The sequence below is a fragment of the Hibiscus syriacus genome, unplaced genomic scaffold (assembly GCF_006381635.1).
Source record: "Hibiscus syriacus cultivar Baekdansim isolate YM2019G1 unplaced genomic scaffold, ASM638163v2 tig00110621_pilon, whole genome shotgun sequence".
Taxonomy (NCBI): domain Eukaryota; kingdom Viridiplantae; phylum Streptophyta; class Magnoliopsida; order Malvales; family Malvaceae; genus Hibiscus; species Hibiscus syriacus.
The window spans coordinates 1,574,642-1,595,840 of NW_024062802.1; the positions used below are offsets into that span (position 1 = coordinate 1,574,642).

The following is a 21,199-nucleotide window of genomic DNA, read 5'->3' on the forward strand; positions in this document are numbered from 1 at the left end:
TACGTGGCATAAGGCGCGGCCCATGCATCTCGCCTTACCCATCGTGGTGCTACGTCAGCGTAAGGCGCGGTGTATGAGTCACACCATTCTGTAAAAAGGTATTAGATCGAGATATATGTCTAATAGGATGTCTAACATGAAAATAAAAAAAGTAAGGGTGATTTTTGAGAAAATTCGCCTCTTAATGAGTTACCATTTTGGTTTAGTGTCCAACTGATAGACGTCAGCTTTTTAACTGTGATTAATGGAGATAGAAAGTTATTGAATTTAGTTTGGTGGTTATGATTTAGAATTCATTTTAAACAAAAATAATAACTTTTTCTTATTGATTAATAATTCGGATTAAGAGTTCGAGCTTGTCAAATTTTATATTGTGATTATATTCTAATTTGTTTTATAAACTTTAAAATATTTTATATAATTCTTCAAACTATTGGTATCATCCAATTTTATAATTTTGTTAATGTCTCGTTAATTCTCTTAATTAAAAATAATTTATTTTTAAAATTTTTGATAATTGAAACTGTGAATTTCTTAAAAAAGAATTAATGACCTTAAACAGTATATTAATTTTTAAAAAAAGATTAAATGTTTAATTCTCATAACCTTAAAAAAAATAGATTAATTTTTAAGAGTGTTACGAGTTTAAATCCCAAAACCTCTAAAAACTAATAAAATTAACGATACATTAACGGAATGATGAGTTTATTGATATATGATTTTATCATATCTTAATTAACATGTTAACGTCCAACTCAGATGAATATTAATTTTTTAACGAGAAAAAATAAGTTTAAAACATATAAAAAATCGAATATTTATTTTATGACTTTTAATATTTTAAAAATTAAAAAAAATAATATTTTATAATTAAAAAATTATTTTATAATTTTTAATAATAGAATAACTGCATCTCTTAATCGATCTCTTAATCGTGAGGCTGTATACTTTATCCATAATTCTTTTCCATCAAAGTATTGTAATTTTTGTTACACGCGCCAAAACACGCACGTGGAATGGTTTGCCTGACCCCAACTGAAAACCGTGCAAAACTGAAGATGTTGATGTGGTAATCTATGAAGCTTAGAAGGATGACAAGGCAATAGGCTGTGAAAATTGATCTGTCCGAAGTCTTCAAAAAGATCACTCGCTCTTAATCGTTGCGTGAGGACACGACCTCAAGTTAACACTTTCCATTTCTCTTCTTAGCCTTCATCTCATCCCCTCCCAAAGCAAATAAAAGGCGGGGTTTCCTGCAAAAGGTAGAAGGGTGATTTAGTCAATTGGATTCCATCTTCATCTGGAGCAAATCAAAAACCGAAAAATTTTCAGAGTATGTTTAGAAAAGTTTGATTTTTTTTTTGGAAAAGAAGAAGAAATGGAATTAATTAGAACATTTGATTTCCTTAAGAAACACACACAAAATCATACAAAGGTTGATCGGTGATGTTTCTTTCTAAATTCCATTACTTTTTTCCCCTTAGATTCTGAAAAGAAGAGTGCTTGTAAGTGTAGGATTTTCACCTTCATTCCATCATCATTTACCAGAGCTGTCTTTCTTTCTTATGCTATTTTTCATAATTTTGTAGGTTGCTTTTGGTGGAAAATTCTGATTGGGGTTTTTAAGATCAAACCAGATCTTCATCTTTTGATGATCCAGCTCAATGTTTTTCTTTTCCTTTTTAATCTTTGAAAAGCTGAGGACAACAGGTGAATATTCTTCGTTCCTTTCATTTTGAAGTGGATAAAAGAAGACGGGTTTTGGGATTTTCTATTCTAATTGGGGCATTTTGTCATATAGTTTATTGATGTACTTTAGTTTGGACTGGTTTTCTATGTTTTAGATATGTTGCTGTGCAAAGAAACACGGAATTTCTCTGTTGGCATTGAGTAAAATAATTCATCTTGGTGAGGATTGAGTTGCACATTTATTGGTGGATTGGCTCATCAATGGCATTCGGATCATGAATTTACTTGCTTCTGGGTATTTGATGGTGCATAGGGTTTTGTTTTCTATCGCGTTGTTAAGTTTGTGAGAAGAGATTCTTGTTCAAAGTTAGGATGATCAAACAAATACTTAATAGGCTCCCTCGGAAATCAAAGTCGAGTGACAATCGTGATGGGAGAACCTTTACCTCCTCATCAAATGCTTCTACCAGTTCGAGTAATCGCTATGCAAACCCAAGTTCGGGGCTGAATCAAGGGAATAAGATTTCTCAAGTGGTGAATGCAAAGTTGAATGGGAATACTTTCGCTGCTTCCTTCGAGGCATTGCCTGGTTTTAGAGATGTTCCTAATTCCGAGAAGCAGAACCTGTTTATCAGGAAACTGAACATGTGTTGTGTCGTGTTTGACTTCACTGACCCGACGAAAAACATCAAAGAGAAGGATATCAAGCGGCAAACCTTGCTAGAGCTTGTGGATTACGTTTCATCCGCTAATGGAAAGTTTTCAGAGATTGTTATGCTAGAAATTGTAAAGATGGTGTCTGTAAATTTGTTTAGAACGCTTACTTCTCCACCACGCGAGAACAGGGTTTTAGAAGCATTTGATTTGGAAGAGGAGGAGCCCTCAATGGATTCCGCATGGCCTCATTTGCAAGTTGTTTACGAATTTCTTTTGCGGTTTGTGGCATCACCTGAGACGGATGCAAAACTGGCCAAGCGATATATCGATCACTCTTTTGTTCTAAGGCTGTTAGACCTTTTTGATTCAGAGGACCCCAGAGAAAGGGAGTACCTGAAGACCGTGTTGCATCGCATCTATGGGAAATTTATGGTCCATCGTCCATTCATCAGGAAAGGAATCAACAATGTGTTTTTCCTATTTATCTTTGAAACTGAAAAACACAATGGAATTGCAGAGCTATTAGAAATACTTGGTAGTATAATTAATGGGTTTGCTTTGCCACTGAAAGAAGAACATAAGCTCTTTCTTGTTCGTGCATTGATACCACTTCACAAACCGAAGTGCATACCCATGTACCATCAGCAGTTGTCATATTGCATTACTCAATTCGTGGAGAAAGACTGCAAGCTTGCTGATACCGTTATTCGGGGCTTGCTAAAGTATTGGCCGATTATAAATAGCTCGAAAGAAGTCATGTTCTTGGGTGAACTGGAGGAAGTTTTAGAAGCCACACAACTTGCTGAGTTTCAACGCTGCATGGTTCCCTTATTCCGCCAGATAGGCCGTTGCTTGAGTAGCTCGCATTTTCAGGTGTGAATTTCATCCAGTCCATTACTTGCAACTTTTCACTCTTCTCTATCTTTATGTAAATCTCCTTGACAAAGCATGAGTAGTCAAATTTATTATATAATTTTAACTTGCAGTTGCTTAAAGGATGTTGCATGGTTTGTGATAAAATGTATGTTCGTTATTTGAATAGCTTGAAATTTGTATGGCCTATGCCCCCTTCAATTTAGTTGGTCTGCAATGCGCTGACAAGAGGACGGTTTCGGACTTCAGTTTGTTTTATAGCACTTGGGGTATCCTCTTGGTGTCTGGTTTTAAAAGTTATCCTTGTATTTATAGTTATTTCAATAGTTGTTATCTATGTTACTTGGATTTGGGTGTAATTGGAGGATCATATCCCCCATGCATATTTCCGAGTATATGTCGAACATGGAAGCCAGACACGAGAAATTGAAGAAAAATGAAGAGTCAAGAGTAACATAGGGGTTACGGTGTGAAACTGCAATGAGTCGGTTTTGCTACTAGTGAATACACACATTTATATTTATGTTCGGAACTAACATTTTGAAAGTTTGAAGATAATGTGCTAATTTCTTGCAGACTTTCTATTTCATCTTTAGAAACTTGAATTTTGATTGCAGGTGGCAGAGAGAGCTTTGTTCTTATGGAACAATGATCATATTGTGAACCTAATAAAACAGAACCGGAACGTTATACTTCCCATTATCTTCCCTTCCTTGGAAAAGAATGCTAGAAACCACTGGAATCAGGCAGTGCAGAGCTTGACACTAAACGTCCGCAAGATTTTCTCTGACACCGACCCCGAGCTCTTTGAGGAATGCTTGCGTAAGTTTGTAGAAGACGAAGAACGAGAAAATGAGGTTAAATCGAAACGCGGAGCCACTTGGAAACGATTAGAAGAGATTGCTGCAATGAAAGCTGCAAGTAATGAACCCGTGCTTGTCTCCCCGAATGCGATTGCTCGCAAGCCGTCTTGCTAGGACAAAAAAAGGTCGTAAGCGCCGAGGTCGGTATGCAAACCTTGAGTTGGGGGAATGGGGACAATGAAGCCGAGTTTTCCATCATGCCAATTGTTCCACCACCTGAAAAATTAGGTTTGCTTGGATTTGATGGATTCATCAAGATTAATGTTTTTTATGTGGGGGGTAAATCTAAAGCCCCTTTTGCTCATATATGCATAAAATTTGTGTATAGAATGGTTTGGGGGACAATGAAAACAAATGAGCTTGGTTTGTAAAGTAGACTTCTTTCCCATTCATAATCTTTAAAGGTTTTCTCCACTTTTTTGTATCAATTTGCTCTTATGTCTTCTTTACAAAGATACAAAGATGACTGCTTATGTGAGTAGGGATGAGCAAAATACTCAAACTCAACGTTTTCGATCCGATTTGAATCGATTTTATAAAAAGTATATATATATATATTTTAAAAAGCTTGGGTTCGGATTTATAGTGTACTTGACATTGTAATGATATGATACTGAATTTGAACTTGTTATATAATCCAAGAAAAAAATGTTTGTTTTCGGGGACATGACATTGATTCTTGAACTTGTCTTCAAGTTGTCTAGTAATATAATTCTTATATTTATTTGTGTAATTAATATATTCATTAAGGTTTTCAGAAAGCTTCAATCTTAAATTGAAATGTGAGCAGAAAAAAGTTCTAAAATGCTGGAGGAATCAATATGACTTTCCTTCCCTCCCAGTCATGTTTTTGAAATTCCAAATAAATTACAGAAATCAATGACTCCAACTGTTGCACCTTCCAATTCCAAGGCCAATCATGTCATTAAAGTACAATTAATGATTTAAATTTCCATATGATTTCACCGAAATAATCATAGACTATAATAGCTGAATAAAGTTGCTGGTTACTTGCATGTAAGGTGTTAACCCCTTTAAAGTTTCTTCCTTTTTCTCTGCTTTGATTTGGATTGAAACCCCAAAACAACGTTTAACCATTGAAAGAACCGATACTTGAGCGATTCCCAGATTTTAAAAATCCTAATCACCCAATTCCCTCTACGAAATTCCACTCCTTAATTTGTCATTTCAAGTTTCAACCTCTCCCTCTCCAAGAAAAACCATGGATTTACCTCAAACATAGAAAACCCAGACTCCACAGCTCTGAGGCTTTTAGAAAAGAAGTTTGTTTTAAGCTTTATTTCCGGTTTCTGCCAATTTCTCAAGCGAAACCCAGAATTCTTTATTCATCGAGAAAGCATATATTTAAGGGGGAAATGCCAAGCATAGCTGTAAAATTATACAGTGTATTCTTCAAGTTCCTCTTGAAGCATCGTTTGCAGAACCGGATCCAAGCCCATGTCGACGAATCATCCAATCCGTACGGTGTCACGACCCGACCCGAAGAATCCGTTTCCCCTGCCAACCCTTCTTTCACTGACGGTATCGCCACTATGGATATCCATATCGATCCTACTGCCACAGCCCTTTCGGCCCTTTCGGTACGGATATTCCTCCCTGAATCGTGAATATAGGAATTAAATTGAATATATATAGTAAACTTTGAAGTTGAAACTATGAAACTTAAGACAATTAAGGACTAGTGACATAGTTTAACCATTTTTATTTACAAATAAAATCTAAAACTAGAGTGTTGGTTGAATAAGGAACTCAAACCATATAAACTAATATATTGACAAACACTAGACTAACATATAAACGAATATATTCGTAAGTGTTAAACAAATCGAACATGAACACCTTCAAACATAAAAAAAAGAATACAATATTAAAATTTTAAGTCAATACGAATACCTTGAAAAACAAATAAAAAAATATAATATAATATTAAAAATTTAAACAAACACAAATATAAATAAAATATGAACATCTTTAAAATTAAAGAAATGAGCGCTAACAAAAACCTTATTTGTCTAAACCCAATTCAATTTCACCCCAAATGCGACTTAACTCTTCCTTCTAACACAAGATATAAAATTGATAGGTGGTCCAAGATTGCTTCACATTTCCCTGGACGTACAGATAAAGAAATCAAGAATCAGTGGACACCCGAAACAAGAAGAAGCTAAAGCTGCTTGGTTTAGACTCTGTGAAACACAAACCTATCGAGAAACCAGAGAAAATCGATGCTGGAAACAACAATAATTCACACTCTAATTCATCAAACAAACAAGAAACAAGCTCAGAATCAAAATCCGAGGACGATCATGGCATGTAAATTCAAGCAACTTTGGACGAAACAAATGACCTATTCAACAGCTACCATATATCATGTGGAAGCTTGGGTTTAGATCCAATGGAGGAATCCAATAATCTTTCACCGAGTGAAACCACATCCGTTGGAGGAGAATATGTAAAGCAATATTGGGTTGATTGTGTGGATTCATTTTTTTCATGGGATAGCTTTATTAATTGGGAAAATTATTATTTTTCTCTCCTTGGGAGAATGGGATGAGCATAGTTTTCTTCTAAAATCTTTTCATTTTAGCAAAAATGGAAGTTCAGGGAAGAAGAGTGTTTCGTATTGATATATGCTACCAAATTTGCTTTGCCATTGTGCTTATATATATACATATATACATATATAATTAAAGTACGGCCCTTTAAAATATAAATTTATGAAAAAAGTATATCGAATAAATATTATATCTAATATGATTTATGAAATAATAGTTAACTACATTTTTCAACTATATCAGAGGTAGAAAATTAATTAAAGAAAAGAGAATAACCATTCAATTTTCACAAATATCATTTTTTTCCCAAATAAATCATAAGACTCATCAAATTTGTATGTTTTTTGTTTCTTAAATTCATTTCTGATCAAACAGAGTGAAAGCAGAAGGGGGGGGGGATGGGAGATCAATCAGCCAGAGGAGAAGAATTCGAGAAAAACGCAGAGAAAAAGCTAAACAGCTGGGGCTTTTTTGGCTCCAAATATGAAGATGCCGCCGATCTCTTTGAGAAAGCTGCCAATTTCTTCAAGCTCGCCAAATCTTGTATTTCTTTCCTTTTTCCTTGATCGTTTTTTCTTAAATATTATGTTTTGTTTGTTTCTCGAGAAATTCTGGTTTAAAATAACAATGAAAATTCGAAATCTCCTGATTAATTTTTGCGATGCAGAGGTCGTAATCTAAAATTTATGATTAATGTTTCTGTTGAGGCGAGCGAAATTAGATTTATTTTTACCGCGATCAAAGTTTTTCATTGTTGTTGTTCCTATCTTTAAATTGTTACTCTGTTTCAATTTATTAATTATATTTGCTGGTTAATCCCGATTGCGTCAAGAATTAATGTGGTTGTTTTGGTCGTTACTCTGTGTCTTTTCTTTTCTCTAGGGGACAGAGCTGGATCAATTTATGTTAAGTTAGCAAATTGTCATTTGAAAGTAAGCACTTAAGCAAAATAGCATTTAATTCATAAATGAACTGTTTTGTAAGATTGAATTTGACCCTTTTATTTGCCCTCATCCCCCCCCCCAAAAAAAATTCTGTAGTTAGAAAGCCACCATGAAGCTGCTCAAGCGTATGTTAGTGCTGCTCATTGCTATAAGAAAACATCGCCAAAGGGTAAGTGATTTGTACATAGTTTCGCTTAGTGGAAATCGTTGCCCATTGTTAAATTGTGTTTCTATACAGAGGCTATATCGTGCTTGCAGCAGGCAGTGAACATGTTTTGTGATATTGGAAGGCTCAGTATGGCTGCAAGGTATTATAAGGTATTGTTTCTTCATTCATATGGAATAACAATTTTATAGCACATACTTTTCATTTTCAATTTTTTTTTTTGTTCTTGTTGAATTCTTATCTCTGTTAGTGTGATTGTAAGGATATAGATGTGTAATTTCAATTTTTTTCAAGTCTTTTCATATATTTGGAGGGTCATGTCCATTCCTCACGTCCATTTCAGTACATGTGTATGCCAAGAATGTTAAACATGGATACTTAAAGAAAAACAAAGAATCGAAGTGAGACTTTTGTATTGTTTCCTCATTCTTCGCTCACATTGTTGCCAGTATTGTTAAACCTTCAAGGCACTCGTGTTTTTTCATATTACTGTTATCATGATGTTGCTTATGGTTATTGATAGACATGGATGCCTCTTTGATGTGCAGGAAATTGCCGAATTATATGAATCTGAACAAAACATTGAACAGGCCATGGATTATTATGAAAAGGCTGCAGATTTCTTCCTAAGTGAAGAAGTATCTACTTCTGCCAATCAGTGCAAGCAGAAAGTTGCACAATTTGCTGCTCAGATAGAACAGTGAGCATATTCACTTCTAGTATACGTTGTTCTTGCTACAATTTTGTGCTGTCTGCTCAGATAAATACAGCTCCCCATGTAAAATTTGAGAAAATTTTATAGCTCTGCTTTTGAATTTCTTCAGATACCAGAAAGCCATCGAGATCTATGAAGAGATAGCACGGCAGTCGGTTACCAATAACTTGCTGAAGTATGGAGTTAAAGGACATCTTCTTAATGCCGGCATTTGTCAACTCTGCAAAGGCGATGTTGTTGCAATCACCAATGCGTTAGAGCGATATCAGGTTGACTTTTTGGCATTGTAAGAACATGTTTACCTCTGGTTATATTGAACTTATATCTACATTTGCTTTCTTCAGGATCTGGATCCAACTTTTTCTGAAACACGAGAGTGTAGATTATTAGCTGTAAGTTATCACAAGGAAACAATTTTTTTTTCTAATTTTTTTTTCTATTGCGAAAGGAAACGGTGTAGATTATTAGTTTTTTTTAATTGCTTGAAGATGCCTATTCAGTGGTTGCATTTATGCCATTTGTTCTATTTTTCCCTTTCACGTGCACTGGCTGATGATATTTCTGGTTACTGGCTTACAAGTTACATCCGAACCAACAAGCCTGTTAAATTTTACTTCTAGTAGTAGTAATTTTGAAAATCTGGCCCTTACCCTTTGAAATTCATATGGTAATGACCTTATGCTTTCTGTGACAGGATATTGCTTCTGCTATGGACGAGGAAGATGTCACAAGGTTTACCGATGCTCTCAAGGAATTTGACAGCATGACCCCGTTGGTATGTCGATTTTGATCATACGAATGCCTCTTGGATGAAATTGGAATTATGATGTGTTCTGTTTACACAATACGGCATTGCAGGATTCTTGGAGGACAACCCTTTTACTTCGGGTGAAGGAAAAGCTGAAAGCTAAAGAACTGGAGGAAGATGATCTTACCTGAATTAGCTTCACGTCATGACCGCCCTGCTTTTACCGGTATTTTAACGGTGATTACTTCGTATTAAACCTGCGCCTGGTTATACTGTTATACTTGCTTAGAACTATTGGTTTAGGAGATTTTATTTGTTTCGATTTGAATTTGAGACACGGTGCTGGTTATTGGGTACAAAATATGTTTGTAACTGAAATACATATGTTTCTAAATAAAGTTGAAATAATTGAATTCAAGCCTTTAAGCTGGTTTGCTAGAGATATGGAAAGAGATGGGTGATCTTGTTTCGATTCTTTATTTTTGTTAAAATATCCGTGACCTATGTTCGAGACATATTTAGATTTACTTATTGAGGTGCGACTCTCGAACGACCCTTCAAATATATATAGAAACTTAGAAGAAAAACATTTGGAGTCACTAATAGCTCAATTCTTTAATGATTAAGTGATATTGGCACCCTCTTATTCCGAGTTAAACCCTACCCTCAATTATTTAAAATGAAAAAGATGTTCAAAGTTCAACAACTTCAAGTAATGAAACCTGAGATTATGATGGTCTGGGTCTATTAGAATTAGATCAGTAGATGAAAGTAAAACTTGCAATAATTCCCAAGAAACCCAATTCTAAAGTTTGACATAATCATACAAAAGTATATATATATATATATGGGTTAGGATTCACTTACACAATGTGTAAACATAACATAAAGTATTTGTGTCATGTTTTCTTATTATAATAACAGTACATAATTGTCCTCACGCTGGATCTTGGGAACATGTTAGGGGATTGTGTCAAATTTCAAATTGCCTAATCATATGGACTCGAGCTTGAACTCTGAAATGGCATCCCTATGCCAAGAGGAAACTGGCTCGGGTTATGAACATCACCACCCTTCATCTTCCTCAATGTCTAGCCGGAAACCCACATCGCAAAATATCCCATAATCGTCTTCGTCTTCATCACTGTCATCGTCAGTGTCATTCTGTTTGTCATGTAGAGACCAAAATTTCGCCATAAAATCGTCATCGTCTTCATCGACAAGAACATGTGCACCACCATTCTCATTGACATAATCGTGATCATTTACGTCATGATCATCGATCTCATTTTCTTCATTAAACCTATCCAAATATTCCAAAACCCCAGTGGCAGAAAACCCTGAGAATTTAAAACCGGCAATATTAGTTGTCCTAAACTTTTGAGCTCCCTTTGTCTTGTCCTTGGACTTACCAACCGGATTCGAATGACACTGGACCCATTGTGACTTCCCACATTTCCCAGTAAACTCGGAATGGCTGCCGGCCTTTGATATCACACTGGAAAATGATCCGGAAACCGTGACAGGATCGATTCTTCGAACATGTCGTGTTTTGGGTATCGGGCTCCATCGATAAGTCCGAACAATACCATGTTGGCGAGCCTCCCTCTTCATTTCTGGCCTGAAAAAATGTAGGCTGGGAATTGAATGATTATTTTTCTTGCTTATGAAATGTATTTATAGAACATTGAAACTTGGACCATATATGCTTGGGAAGCAAGGAGTTTTGTCTGGTCATTTTCCTTGTTGGCCAAGTAGTTTGGTATCAAAGTTGAAAAGTCAATGGTTTTTCCCAACTTTAGCTGTTGAGTGTTGACCCGTTAGAACTCCTTATCTTCTTCCTTTTTCTGTTCAAATGGCAACGATTTAAGCCCTAAATTTGATTTCAGTTCGATAATAATTAAATAGTTTCATTTTAGGTTCTAAATTAGAAAACCCATAATTATTTGAACAAAATAGAATTTTTTTAATTAAATTTTAATTTATATAAAATCTTTAAAATAATATATGCAAATATATTTTCAACTTTTTAAAGAAAATCAATCAACCAGACGATCCAAACTTGAATTTTTCTTATTTATGACATTCAATTTAATTTTAATTATACTATTATTTTGTTGTTTGGATAAAATCTGATCTAAGTATAAAAAATTAATTTCAAATTATATAAATCGAGTAATTTGAATTATTTAAGTTAATTCAGATATTTTATTTAAATTTAAAGTCAAATTTAAATTTACAAAACATGAATAATCATAAAACTTAAAATTAAAAGAGAAAATAACATCAGTGATCGAAAATGCCTTATAATATACGATTTTAACCAACTTTTTTTAGATTTGCCAAAATGACCAACAAATTCGCAACGCGAACTCCAATTTCGCAACTCACTTTCCAATTTCGCAACGCGAATATGTAAATCGCATTGCGATTTTCCAAATTCGCAACGCGAATCTGTAAATCGCAACACAGAAGTCAAATTCGCAACACAAAAGTCAAATTCGCAACGCGAACTCCAATTTCACAACGTGAATAGTAAAATCGCAACGTGAATAGTAAAATCGCAACGTGAATAGTAAAAATCACAACGTGAATAGTAAAATCGCAACGAATCTATATGTAAATTATCTCTTATCATCCATCTATAATAATTTGTCGGAAAAGTACATAAATAATTTTTATAAAAAATATTCATACACGTGAAAAAATTTATATGTAAATGAACAACAAATCTATTTCATTTGTCAATCTTCATTACAAATTATTCTAAATTCAATTAATTAAAGTTTAAAATTTGAAAGAATCCTTAACTCGGACTAATGAAATACATTTAAAAAATTAAATTTTGAATTATATTAAGAAAAAGCTTATTCCTGTACACATATAGGTAAGTTTTATTTTCTACTTAAAATTCAGTCTAGAAGCAGAGAGTTACCATTTGAAATTCGCAACGCGATTTTACGATTTTCTAAATTCGCGTTGCGATTTTACTATTCACGTTACGCTTTTTACTATTCACGTTGCGATTTGGAAACTGAGTTGCGAAATTGGACTTCGCGTTGCGATTTTGGTCATTTTGGTAAATCCAAAAAAAGTTGGTTAAAATCGTATATTATAAGGCATTTTCGGTCACTAAGGTTATTTTCTCAAATTAAAATGATGTAGTTCCCGTCTTTAGCTAAATAATTTTATGATTTGATCATTAATTTTCTTATTTCTCGAATTTTTTTTCATTTAAATTTTATTTTAACTAAAATTGAACCATATGTTCTTCATAAAATAAATGTGTAACTTTAATTCTTATTTTTTACAATAAAATTTATCTTTTTGTATTTAATCTTTTAACTTTGTATTCAATTGATCCTCTAACTAACTTTTAACAAATTCTTTCATCTATTAACTACTTGATTTCTTTAATAGTCCCTCTCAATATTCCATCATCAAAATTCATTCTTTAAAATATATTATAATTTTAAATGATATTTAATTTATTAAATAATACTAAAAAATTATACCTTTCGAAATCCATCTTATAACACGGAATTAAAAAGTTAAAGTGAATTAGGGTAAAGTATAAGATTGATCATTTTCGTTTTAATTTTGTATTTTTTATTAAATTTAAAAAATAAATTTAGTCATTTTCGTTTTTATTTAATTAACACATGATCACTTTTATTTAAATCAAAACTTCAATGACTAAATATTTAAAATTCGATAAGTAAATAACCATATTAATTAAATAAAAATGAACATAATTACATCTTAATAAAATAAAAACAAAGTGATTAAATATTATATTTAATCTTTATTAAACATTAATGATTTATCTTTATTTTAATCTTTATAAAAAGAAAATGGACAAGAAAGTAGCGTAAAATCTAATTTATTGTAATTGGCTAGATAACATGTCGATTAACCTTGAAAAAAAAACATTGGCTTGTTATATTATTTATCATTCGAGACGTTTCACACATTATATCAATTTACAGTTTTTCATAAACAAATACATTTTAATCATATGAAAACCGTGTGTAGATCCATGCTCCACGCCATACACGTGTCATTGTCATATGAATCTTAAAAGAATAAGAAGAGTCCGGCAACACTGGTGGCAACGCCAACGACGCCGGAGGCTTTGAGAGAAGCTGAAGCCGTTGCCGGTGTTGATTCATGGGTAGGAGGAGAATGGCAGCTGCTGCTGCTGCTGTTTCCCGTAGAAGAGGGAGATGAGGCAAGGGAGGAGGAGGGGGATTTGGAAGACGATGACTTACTCTCCGCCGCATAGGCACCGACAACAGCCAAAAAAACAAGGGCGAAAACAACAATAACCTGGCGAGCCATCTTTCGTTTCGGAGATAAATTTGAAAAGAAAGAGATAATATATAAATATTTATTTATTTATTTATTATATGAAGATTCGAGAGAAATGCAGCACTGTTTCTCTTGAGAAATAACACTGCAAAACTGAGGAATGATTTGAAAACAAGGCAAAGGCATTGGGTTTACATAGGAAATGGTTATAACAAAATAAAAAATTAAGAAAATAACGATTTGACCCACCGATTTTCATGGTTTTCTAATTATATATTTTCCATATTTTTAGAGGTCAAGTTTTTATTTGAGTTCTTTGGTTCTAATCTTGGAAAACTGTTACGGAATAGAGTATTCAACCAGAATCTGTAAATATGTTTTTAGAGCTTACACTTGAAATTTAAATATTCGGAGGATCGAAGTGTAAATTATTATTGTATTAGTTTATAATTTTAAATTTTAAAGGGGCTAAAAAGAAAATTTTTGCATTTTAGGGGTCAAGGCACTACTAAATTATCAGAGTTTTTGAGGAAATCCTACAGAAAATGTTATACGTAAACTTTCAGTTTAAATTATTTCTGATATAAATTTTACAGATTCTGTTTGGAGTTATTTTGTCTAGATTTTAATTATCCGTGTATTTGTTTATGTTCTGTAATAATTAATATTTTAATTATTTATATATTAATTTTAACCATGTTTTATAAAGTAGGTAAAGTTCAATTTGGAAGAATAGTTAGCCTGCTGTTTGAGCGGGATCAACGAACAACCGAGTCAAATACCGAGTCCAATGGCAGCCATTTACGAGTAATGAAGAACTGAAGTAACAATACAGGTAATCAGCGACAATCTTTCATTACTAATCCAATAACACAAGGCACGTGAAAACTAGGGTTCAGTTCAGATTCACAGGTTTAAACGCCAACTATAGCACTAGATTATACACATTTACACAAATTACATCTCATTGCCGATGTCCTTCCGGCAACGGAACCACCTTGTGAAATGGTACCGTTCGCTGAGGCAAGGTTCCATCTTCCTCGTCGTCGTCGAATTCCAGTAAATACCTAGACAACAAGCAACAATTAATTAACTAATAATAATAATGATTACAAGTTACATTTTATTGTTCATGGAAGAAGACTCATATATCAAGAACATGAGCAGACACTAACAACAAGGTTTTATACGAGACGTTATCGGGGGTTTTACTTACTCGTCCGATTTCCTCTGGAAAGATAGAAATGGTTGGCAGCCCCCCATGGATACACACAAGAACTTAGTAGTCAGTTCAACGTACTAGTAAAATAGAAACCGGAGCAAATGGCCCGGAATTATTTGTCATGAGCTGATGATGGAGATGACCGGAATCATTACCTTTCGAGGAGTACTGATGACAGTCGCCTTGTAGAGTGCGGTTGTTCCCGGATAAACAGCCAGAACTTGTCTTCCGGCAGTGAATTCTTGAATACTAGACGGATCGTTCCGCTTGGGAAACGGTATAATGCAAGATGCAGGCAGCTTGTACTTCCTGAAGTTGTAATAACAAAAGCCAAAGTTATTTGCATTTTTCAAGTGTTCTCAAATTCTATGTTGCTCCAACTCCTCACTTTTAATAAATTTTCTTCAAGTAACTGTGTCTGACACCCCTGTCCGACACATCCAGACATCGATGAAAGGGTATGACCTTTCAAAAATCCTCCAAATACACGAAAAAACAGAGAAAAGTTGAATAAAATCCGTGTCAGACACATCTGTATCGATAGACACAAGGGTTACCTAATGTAGTAGTACAAATACCTAACTAATTTCGAATTCCAGTCTCAATCTATCGAAACAATCAACCATAAAGCATAAAAGCTTACCTTTGGCCACCGCCCTCTTCATCATCACCCGGTTCCTCGTCGAGTACCTCAAATCTGCATACGGAGATGTAACCTTAACCAAGAACAAAGTATATTCCGAATGGAATTCTTTCACAAGCCAAACTTTATTGTCTTACAGGAACAGTACTTACTCTTTTGTTTTCTCGTCAAAATTTATCACTTTCACAACAAACCACTCATCCTTCTCAGCATCCGAGGTGACTCTTGCAGCTACCTGAGTACAAGAACACAGAAAATCAAGTCTACGAACAAAAAAATCAATGATTGATTACGAAAGACATATACAACATGGTTTTTATGTTTGCTACATAGCCTAAAAACTTACCTGCTCATCTTTGAGACTAACACAAGCCTCGATATGACTCCGCATAGAAGGAGAAAGGCGAGAAATATCCGAATCAGATTTCATTCTTTTTCTTTTTTGTTCGATACCATCTGCAGTTTGTTTAATGTCAGCTACATAAATAGGGAAGTTCCGATACTCTTATACTAGTATACGAGATCTACACAAAGAAATGAGTTTTCCTTTCTGGTATATCTCATACATTCGATGCTCAAGCTTTGGAAGAACGGAAAGAACATAAAAAATTTAAAGACATAGCTGGTAGCACACACCCATCTTCCTTCGTTGTTGTCCCGGAGGTCCAGACGGCAAGAAGGCATCAAGTTGACTAAGTAACAAGCTGGAAATCCTGTATCAATGCCAAAACAGTGGAAATGGTACTTGAAAATACAAAAGCTAGCCAGAGAGTTAATTCCTACACTGGCCCCAACTATTGATAAAGAGAAATTGTGCCCGGGTTTACTAGAAAATGGGAGAGAAAAAGAGAAAGAAGGACAAAGCAAATTGTACAAAGACTTTGTCAGAGACATTGAGCATACGTTACTTCCTTTTCTGAAAGATCTCTAGCTTGAATATATAAAGTTTTCAGCTTCGATAATGAAGAATCGCCAGGTTTCTCAACTACCTCAGGAGCTGCATTTATATACAGAAGTTTAGGATTAGTATACACCATCACTATTAGTTATAGTCAAACAAGAACAAGAACAAAGAAGGCAAAAGAAGAAAGATCAATGATTCTGGAATCTTAAAGAATACAACTTAAGCAAATTCTCTATCCCTTCAAGGTGTAATGAATTACTTGATGCAAGACAACAATCCAATAATTGATTATTTAAAGTATCGTCGAAATCTCTAAAATCTCAAGGAACTATTGAGAAGAAGAAACAATAATTCTTGTAAGTCTTTGGTTCAAGTCAAGAATTCTTTCCAAAGGTAAGCTGGAAGCCTTCCATTTGAAACTACATTATCAAACAAAAATTTCCACAAGGTTATGAGAAACTATAATGCATTCTGTGTTTCTGTTAAAGCTTTTAAAGGATAACAAATAATGAATATAAAAATTCCAAGCGAATTCTATACTCCTGAGTTTCGACTATGTGCGTCCGGGAAACTGCTAATCTACAAAGCAAATCTAACCACTCTCTACATGGAACTCCAAGTACATAACTTTGATTCCCCATGAAAACTAGGCCCCATAAGCAGCAATTTTAGCTAAACATTAACAACCAAAATTACATGACAATACCACACTTGGCATTAAACCGCAATTCAGATCATGAAACCTAGTAAACCATTTCACAAGTAATTAGCTTATTTACCAGAAAAACAAACGCAGCTAAACTTTAAAGCAAGTCAATTGTCAAACTGCCCTATCCTTTGTTACTTGATCATCTCTAGTTTCCTTTTCCCCTAAAAACGAAAAGAAAAACATTCATGAACTAAGCAATCAGCAACAATGTGAAAAAAGTTAGCTTATCTATCAAATAAATCCCATCGTCAAAAAATTTTAAGCTCATTTAAACCAAACCCAACTCGAAAATCCATTTCTTGAATGAAACAACAAAAACCCAGGAGCTATGAAGACCATATTTCAATACCAAAACAAACCCATTAATCTTAGGGACCAAATAATCAACCCATATCATGAAATCTGGAGCTAAAACGAAAAGGAGTTTAAGAATTTTACTAGCTTGAAGCTTCTTGTGAAGCTTGTTGATTTCGACGAGCACCTCTTCTTGATCTTTCCTTAACCGATCGAGTTCCCTCGAGTTTTCCAATATTGACGCAACGTCTGGAGACGACATCGTTTATTGTTTCCTATCTTCGTCGGAAATACAATGTTGTCTGTTTCGCCAGATTACTGCCAAGTTGAAGCTTGGATCTTTCACTTCAATCGACCAATCGTTAGTTTGATCAAAAGTTATTACTTTTTTTTCTTCTTTAAATGATATTTGAATTAAATATTTATTATATATAATAATTAGTATAATAATAAAAAACGCTTGGGGGCCTCTTTGTTAAATTAAAAAATAAGTAAATAAATAAGTTTTTTTTAATGAAAAATAAGTTAATTGGAGGACAATTGTGCTTTTTTGTACTTTTGTTTTGGTTACGTCTTAGTTATTGACACGTGGAAATCTCTTATGGCGAGATTTCCATCTTTGCCACTTGTTAGATTCATATTTGCCACCCTTCTCTGGGCCCCCACTTGACACAAACTTAGGACTAAATGGGAAAAAATCTTATCAGATGATCTTCAAACGTAGGGTATACGTCCGATGGTTCTATTGTCACAGATAATTATAAAAATTAATGTTTCATTTTTATTTTCAGATTATATTCAGGAAAAAATAAATTATCTGTATGAATATGATATTCGTTCATTATTTTTTTCAACGGTTTTGTTATTATTAGGTATTTTATGGTTTTATTAAAAATCGTTAAAATATATTGTTTTTATTATTTTTTTATCGATTTTGTTATTGTTAGACATTTTACCGAAAATGTTAAAAAATATTGATGCTTTAAGTATAAATAATAATGTTTTAGGTAATTTTTTACCGGTTTTGTTATTTAAATAATAACAAAACCAATAATATTTGTAATTGTATATTAAGAGTGTCGCACTGTAAAACTTCATCTTAATTGCGGCTTGATTCCTCACTTCTATTCATTCATATCTCAATGACTGATTTCATCAAGTTCAAAGATGTTTACAACATTGTTTCTAAGAAAGAAATAATCACAATAATCAAAAGAATCAATCTCGAAATAATTACCAGAAGGCTTCACATCTAAACCCGGAACCATGTTATTCATTGAAACCTTTATGGCGAACGAGTCCCTCGTCGATAGTGTCGGCACCTCTGGCGGATTTGCACATCGAATGAGTGCCCAGTTGACACACTGAAAGAATGGATGCTGTTTAACTTCGGTGGCTCCACGCCTATATGCAAGCCGATGCTGCGGTTCCTTTACAAGTAAACCTCGGATTAAGTCCCTCGCTGCGAAGCTCACATTGGGATAATATGGAAATTTCAGTGGCTGGCTGATTATGTTATAGAGTGTTGCCCTGTTCTCGGTCCCCTTGAATGGGGTTTTTCCGCACAAAAGTTCGTATAGAAAGATCCCAAACGTCCACCAGTCAACAGCACTTCCATGGCCTTCACCTTTAATGATCTCGGGTGCCAAGTACTCGTGAGTACCAACAAAGGACATCGATCGAGCATTGGTAGGTTCTGCAATTAGCTCAGGAAGAGGACTCACTGGATGATTCGATTCATTCTTTATTTTGCTCTTCTTGTCTTTCTTAGGCTTGCTAGAAAAAAAGGGCGGTCCGAAACATGCAGGTTGGATACAATACGGCTGCAGTACACATGGTTGGAAACATGCAGGCTGAGTACAGAATGCTGAATTTCTCGATTCCAGGGTCGAGTTAGATTATTTAACCAGTGTCGGCGAGACAGTACATCTAAGAGAGAGATCAAAATCTGAAAGCATTATATGTCCATCTTCTCGAACCAAAACATTCTCAGGTTTAAGGTCTCTGTAAATGATCCCAAGCATGTGCAGATACTCCAAAGCGAGGAGAACTTCAGCCGCGTAAAATCTGCAGAACAATATAACAAGATCAATGGCATTTCCTAGCAGTTACATTAAAAATGCAAGAGAAAAAGGAGCTAACCTGGCAGCTTGCTCTGGAAAATACCTTCCAGGTTGTCTTTGCCTGAGAGCATGCAAGTCTCCTCCAGGGCAAAACTCCATAACCAAGCAAGAAAGCTTCTCTGTCTCAAAATGTGTATACAAGGTGGGGAGGAAAGGATGATCCAAAGATTGGAGAATCTCTCTCTCTGTTTGGGCTCTTCTTTCTACTCGCCAAAAGAGCTTTATCCATAACTTCATCGCAAAATAAGAGCTTTATCCATAACTTTCATCGCAAAATAAGTGTTGGTTGCGGTCAATTTGGATTGATAAACACTGCCTATATCCCCACACCCCAGTCGCTTCAACACCCTAAAATGCTTTAAGTCCAAGTATCCTTTCCTTGATCTAACAGCTTGGATTGCAGCCCATCTTATATCGTTTGCTTTGTGGGGCTTGTAAATGGCATTGACCGAACAGCTTGAGCCACTTTCATAACTAAAATCAGTGCCATTGCTCTCTCTATATGCTTGTCTTCCTACTCACTTCATCACTTTCTTCACTGCTTTCTGTATTGGTAAAACTTTGTTTTGCTTCGGCATAGAGCGACCTGGTGCGGTAACTACTCGAACGACTCAGAGAAATGCTTGGTTCTGATTGAGATACAATGAGGTTGTTCAACTGCATAAACCAAGCTCAGCCTTTTCATATTCCAATGAACCAATTGAATTAGAACTCTTGTGATCATCAATGAGATGTTTGAAGGAAGATTTGCTTCCCGCTCTCGGAATTTTTCCCACCGGTTCTGATTTCACCTTGCTCAAATCATAATAGTGTTCACCAGCCACTTTTTTTCAGATTGCAATGAACCAATGGAATTGGAACTCTTATGATCATAAATGGGTTGTTTGAAGGAAGATTTGTTTCCCATTGTCGAAATCTTCCCCACTGATTCGGATTTATCCTTACTCAAATGGTAATAATGTACACCATGCACCGTCGTTCCATATTCCGATGAAGCAATGGAACCAGAACTCTCACGATCATCAACGAGATGTTTGAAGGAAGGTTCGTTTGCTGCCACCAAAATCTTCCCCCCAATCCGGATTTCATCTTGCTCGAATCATAGTAGTGTTTTGCCACATTAGGCAATTCTTCACACACCATGTTGCCACATGCTGTTACAAATGAATGCCTTTGAGAACATATCGAACCGTCAGGATCTTGTTCGATCCTCCCACCATGATACGTTGAAAAAAACACTTCGTTTTCGGAGTGTTTCGACAATGGAAGCTGAGAAGGCCTCCTAGGCACCCCAGGCGTCGAAAGAGGGCTATTGTTGCCCATACCAGAACCTGGGTTTTGATTTTTAATGAAGAAACAAGGGATTCCATTGAACAATTCAACAGCACCTATCAATGCCAAACCAAAGTCCAATTCAGCAAAGTTAAAACAAACAATCACATACTAAGAATCTGTTCAAAACCAAGAAATTAAAAATTTAAAGTTGCAGTAATGAATTCAAACAACATATCACCAGCATACCTTGCAATTAAAGAAAGCACCAAATATCACAGAAATGCCAAGATATGCATAAACTGTAATTAGCAATCAAATAAATTCTACCCAAAGCTTTAGTTAGTAAGAAAATGCATGAAAAAGAAAAACAAGCTTAGTACATATGCATATACATATACATATATAATCTTGATCGAAAAAGAAAAAGAAAAGAACCCATCACAGAAAAAGTAAATTTAAAGAGGCCAAAACCAAGTTACCTGATCAT

At 34.7% G+C, this 21,199-nt stretch overlaps 5 protein-coding genes and 1 pseudogene across 5 annotated transcripts; 2 read left to right on the plus strand and 4 right to left on the minus strand.

Annotated features, from left to right (window-relative positions):
* Positions 1 to 1,844: 1,844 nt before the first annotated feature.
* LOC120136077 (serine/threonine protein phosphatase 2A 57 kDa regulatory subunit B' theta isoform-like) lies at positions 1,845 to 4,517 on the plus strand. Its single transcript, XM_039152188.1, has 2 exons — positions 1,845 to 3,219; positions 3,837 to 4,517. Exons 1-2 carry the CDS (start codon positions 2,062 to 2,064, stop codon positions 4,194 to 4,196), a joined length of 1,518 nt encoding a protein of 505 aa, XP_039008119.1. The 5' UTR covers positions 1,845 to 2,061; the 3' UTR covers positions 4,197 to 4,517.
* Positions 4,518 to 6,952: 2,435 nt separating this feature from the next.
* LOC120136078 (alpha-soluble NSF attachment protein 2-like) lies at positions 6,953 to 9,649 on the plus strand. The gene is made up of 9 exons (XM_039152189.1): positions 6,953 to 7,201; positions 7,541 to 7,590; positions 7,699 to 7,771; positions 7,841 to 7,920; positions 8,317 to 8,468; positions 8,593 to 8,752; positions 8,828 to 8,875; positions 9,178 to 9,258; positions 9,342 to 9,649. The coding sequence occupies exons 1-9, from the start codon at positions 7,057 to 7,059 to the stop codon at positions 9,420 to 9,422; spliced, it is 870 nt and encodes a 289-aa protein (XP_039008120.1). The 5' UTR covers positions 6,953 to 7,056; the 3' UTR covers positions 9,423 to 9,649.
* A 647-nt stretch (positions 9,650 to 10,296) lies between these two features.
* Positions 10,297 to 10,845, minus strand: LOC120135892. Its single transcript, XM_039152055.1, has one exon. The coding sequence runs from the start codon at positions 10,843 to 10,845 to the stop codon at positions 10,297 to 10,299; it is 549 nt and encodes a 182-aa protein (XP_039007986.1).
* A 2,463-nt stretch (positions 10,846 to 13,308) lies between these two features.
* On the minus strand, positions 13,309 to 13,572 carry LOC120135893 (anther-specific protein BCP1-like). Its single transcript, XM_039152056.1, has one exon. The coding sequence runs from the start codon at positions 13,570 to 13,572 to the stop codon at positions 13,309 to 13,311; it is 264 nt and encodes an 87-aa protein (XP_039007987.1).
* A 734-nt stretch (positions 13,573 to 14,306) lies between these two features.
* LOC120135826 (SAGA-associated factor 29 homolog A-like) lies at positions 14,307 to 17,677 on the minus strand. The gene is made up of 9 exons (XM_039152017.1): positions 17,459 to 17,677; positions 16,311 to 16,404; positions 16,044 to 16,120; positions 15,754 to 15,863; positions 15,560 to 15,642; positions 15,408 to 15,461; positions 14,920 to 15,073; positions 14,759 to 14,772; positions 14,307 to 14,609 (listed from the first exon to the last, which is right to left on the minus strand). The coding sequence occupies exons 1-9, from the start codon at positions 17,574 to 17,576 to the stop codon at positions 14,507 to 14,509; spliced, it is 807 nt and encodes a 268-aa protein (XP_039007948.1). The 5' UTR covers positions 17,577 to 17,677; the 3' UTR covers positions 14,307 to 14,506.
* A 776-nt stretch (positions 17,678 to 18,453) lies between these two features.
* On the minus strand, positions 18,454 to 21,151 carry LOC120135894 (annotated as a pseudogene).
* Positions 21,152 to 21,199: the final 48 nt, after the last annotated feature.

Coding starts and splice junctions, on each gene's coding strand:
- LOC120135892 (XM_039152055.1), bottom strand. CDS start 10,845: ATGAAGAGGGAGGCTCGCCAACATGGTATTGTTCGGACTTATCGATGG.
- LOC120136077 (XM_039152188.1), top strand. CDS start 2,062: ATGATCAAACAAATACTTAATAGGCTCCCTCGGAAATCAAAGTCGAGT. Junction 3,220..3,836: donor TGAGTAGCTCGCATTTTCAG/GTGTGAATTTCA, acceptor TTTTGATTGCAG/GTGGCAGAGAGAGCTTTGTT.
- LOC120135893 (XM_039152056.1), bottom strand. CDS start 13,572: ATGGCTCGCCAGGTTATTGTTGTTTTCGCCCTTGTTTTTTTGGCTGTT.
- LOC120135826 (XM_039152017.1), bottom strand. CDS start 17,576: ATGTCGTCTCCAGACGTTGCGTCAATATTGGAAAACTCGAGGGAACTC. Junction 15,864..16,043: donor ACAACAACGAAGGAAGATGG/GTGTGTGCTACC, acceptor AACAAACTGCAG/ATGGTATCGAACAAAAAAGA. Junction 15,643..15,753: donor TTAGTCTCAAAGATGAGCAG/GTAAGTTTTTAG, acceptor TCTTGTACTCAG/GTAGCTGCAAGAGTCACCTC.
- LOC120136078 (XM_039152189.1), top strand. CDS start 7,057: ATGGGAGATCAATCAGCCAGAGGAGAAGAATTCGAGAAAAACGCAGAG. Junction 8,469..8,592: donor TTTGCTGCTCAGATAGAACA/GTGAGCATATTC, acceptor GAATTTCTTCAG/ATACCAGAAAGCCATCGAGA. Junction 8,876..9,177: donor GAGAGTGTAGATTATTAGCT/GTAAGTTATCAC, acceptor TTTCTGTGACAG/GATATTGCTTCTGCTATGGA.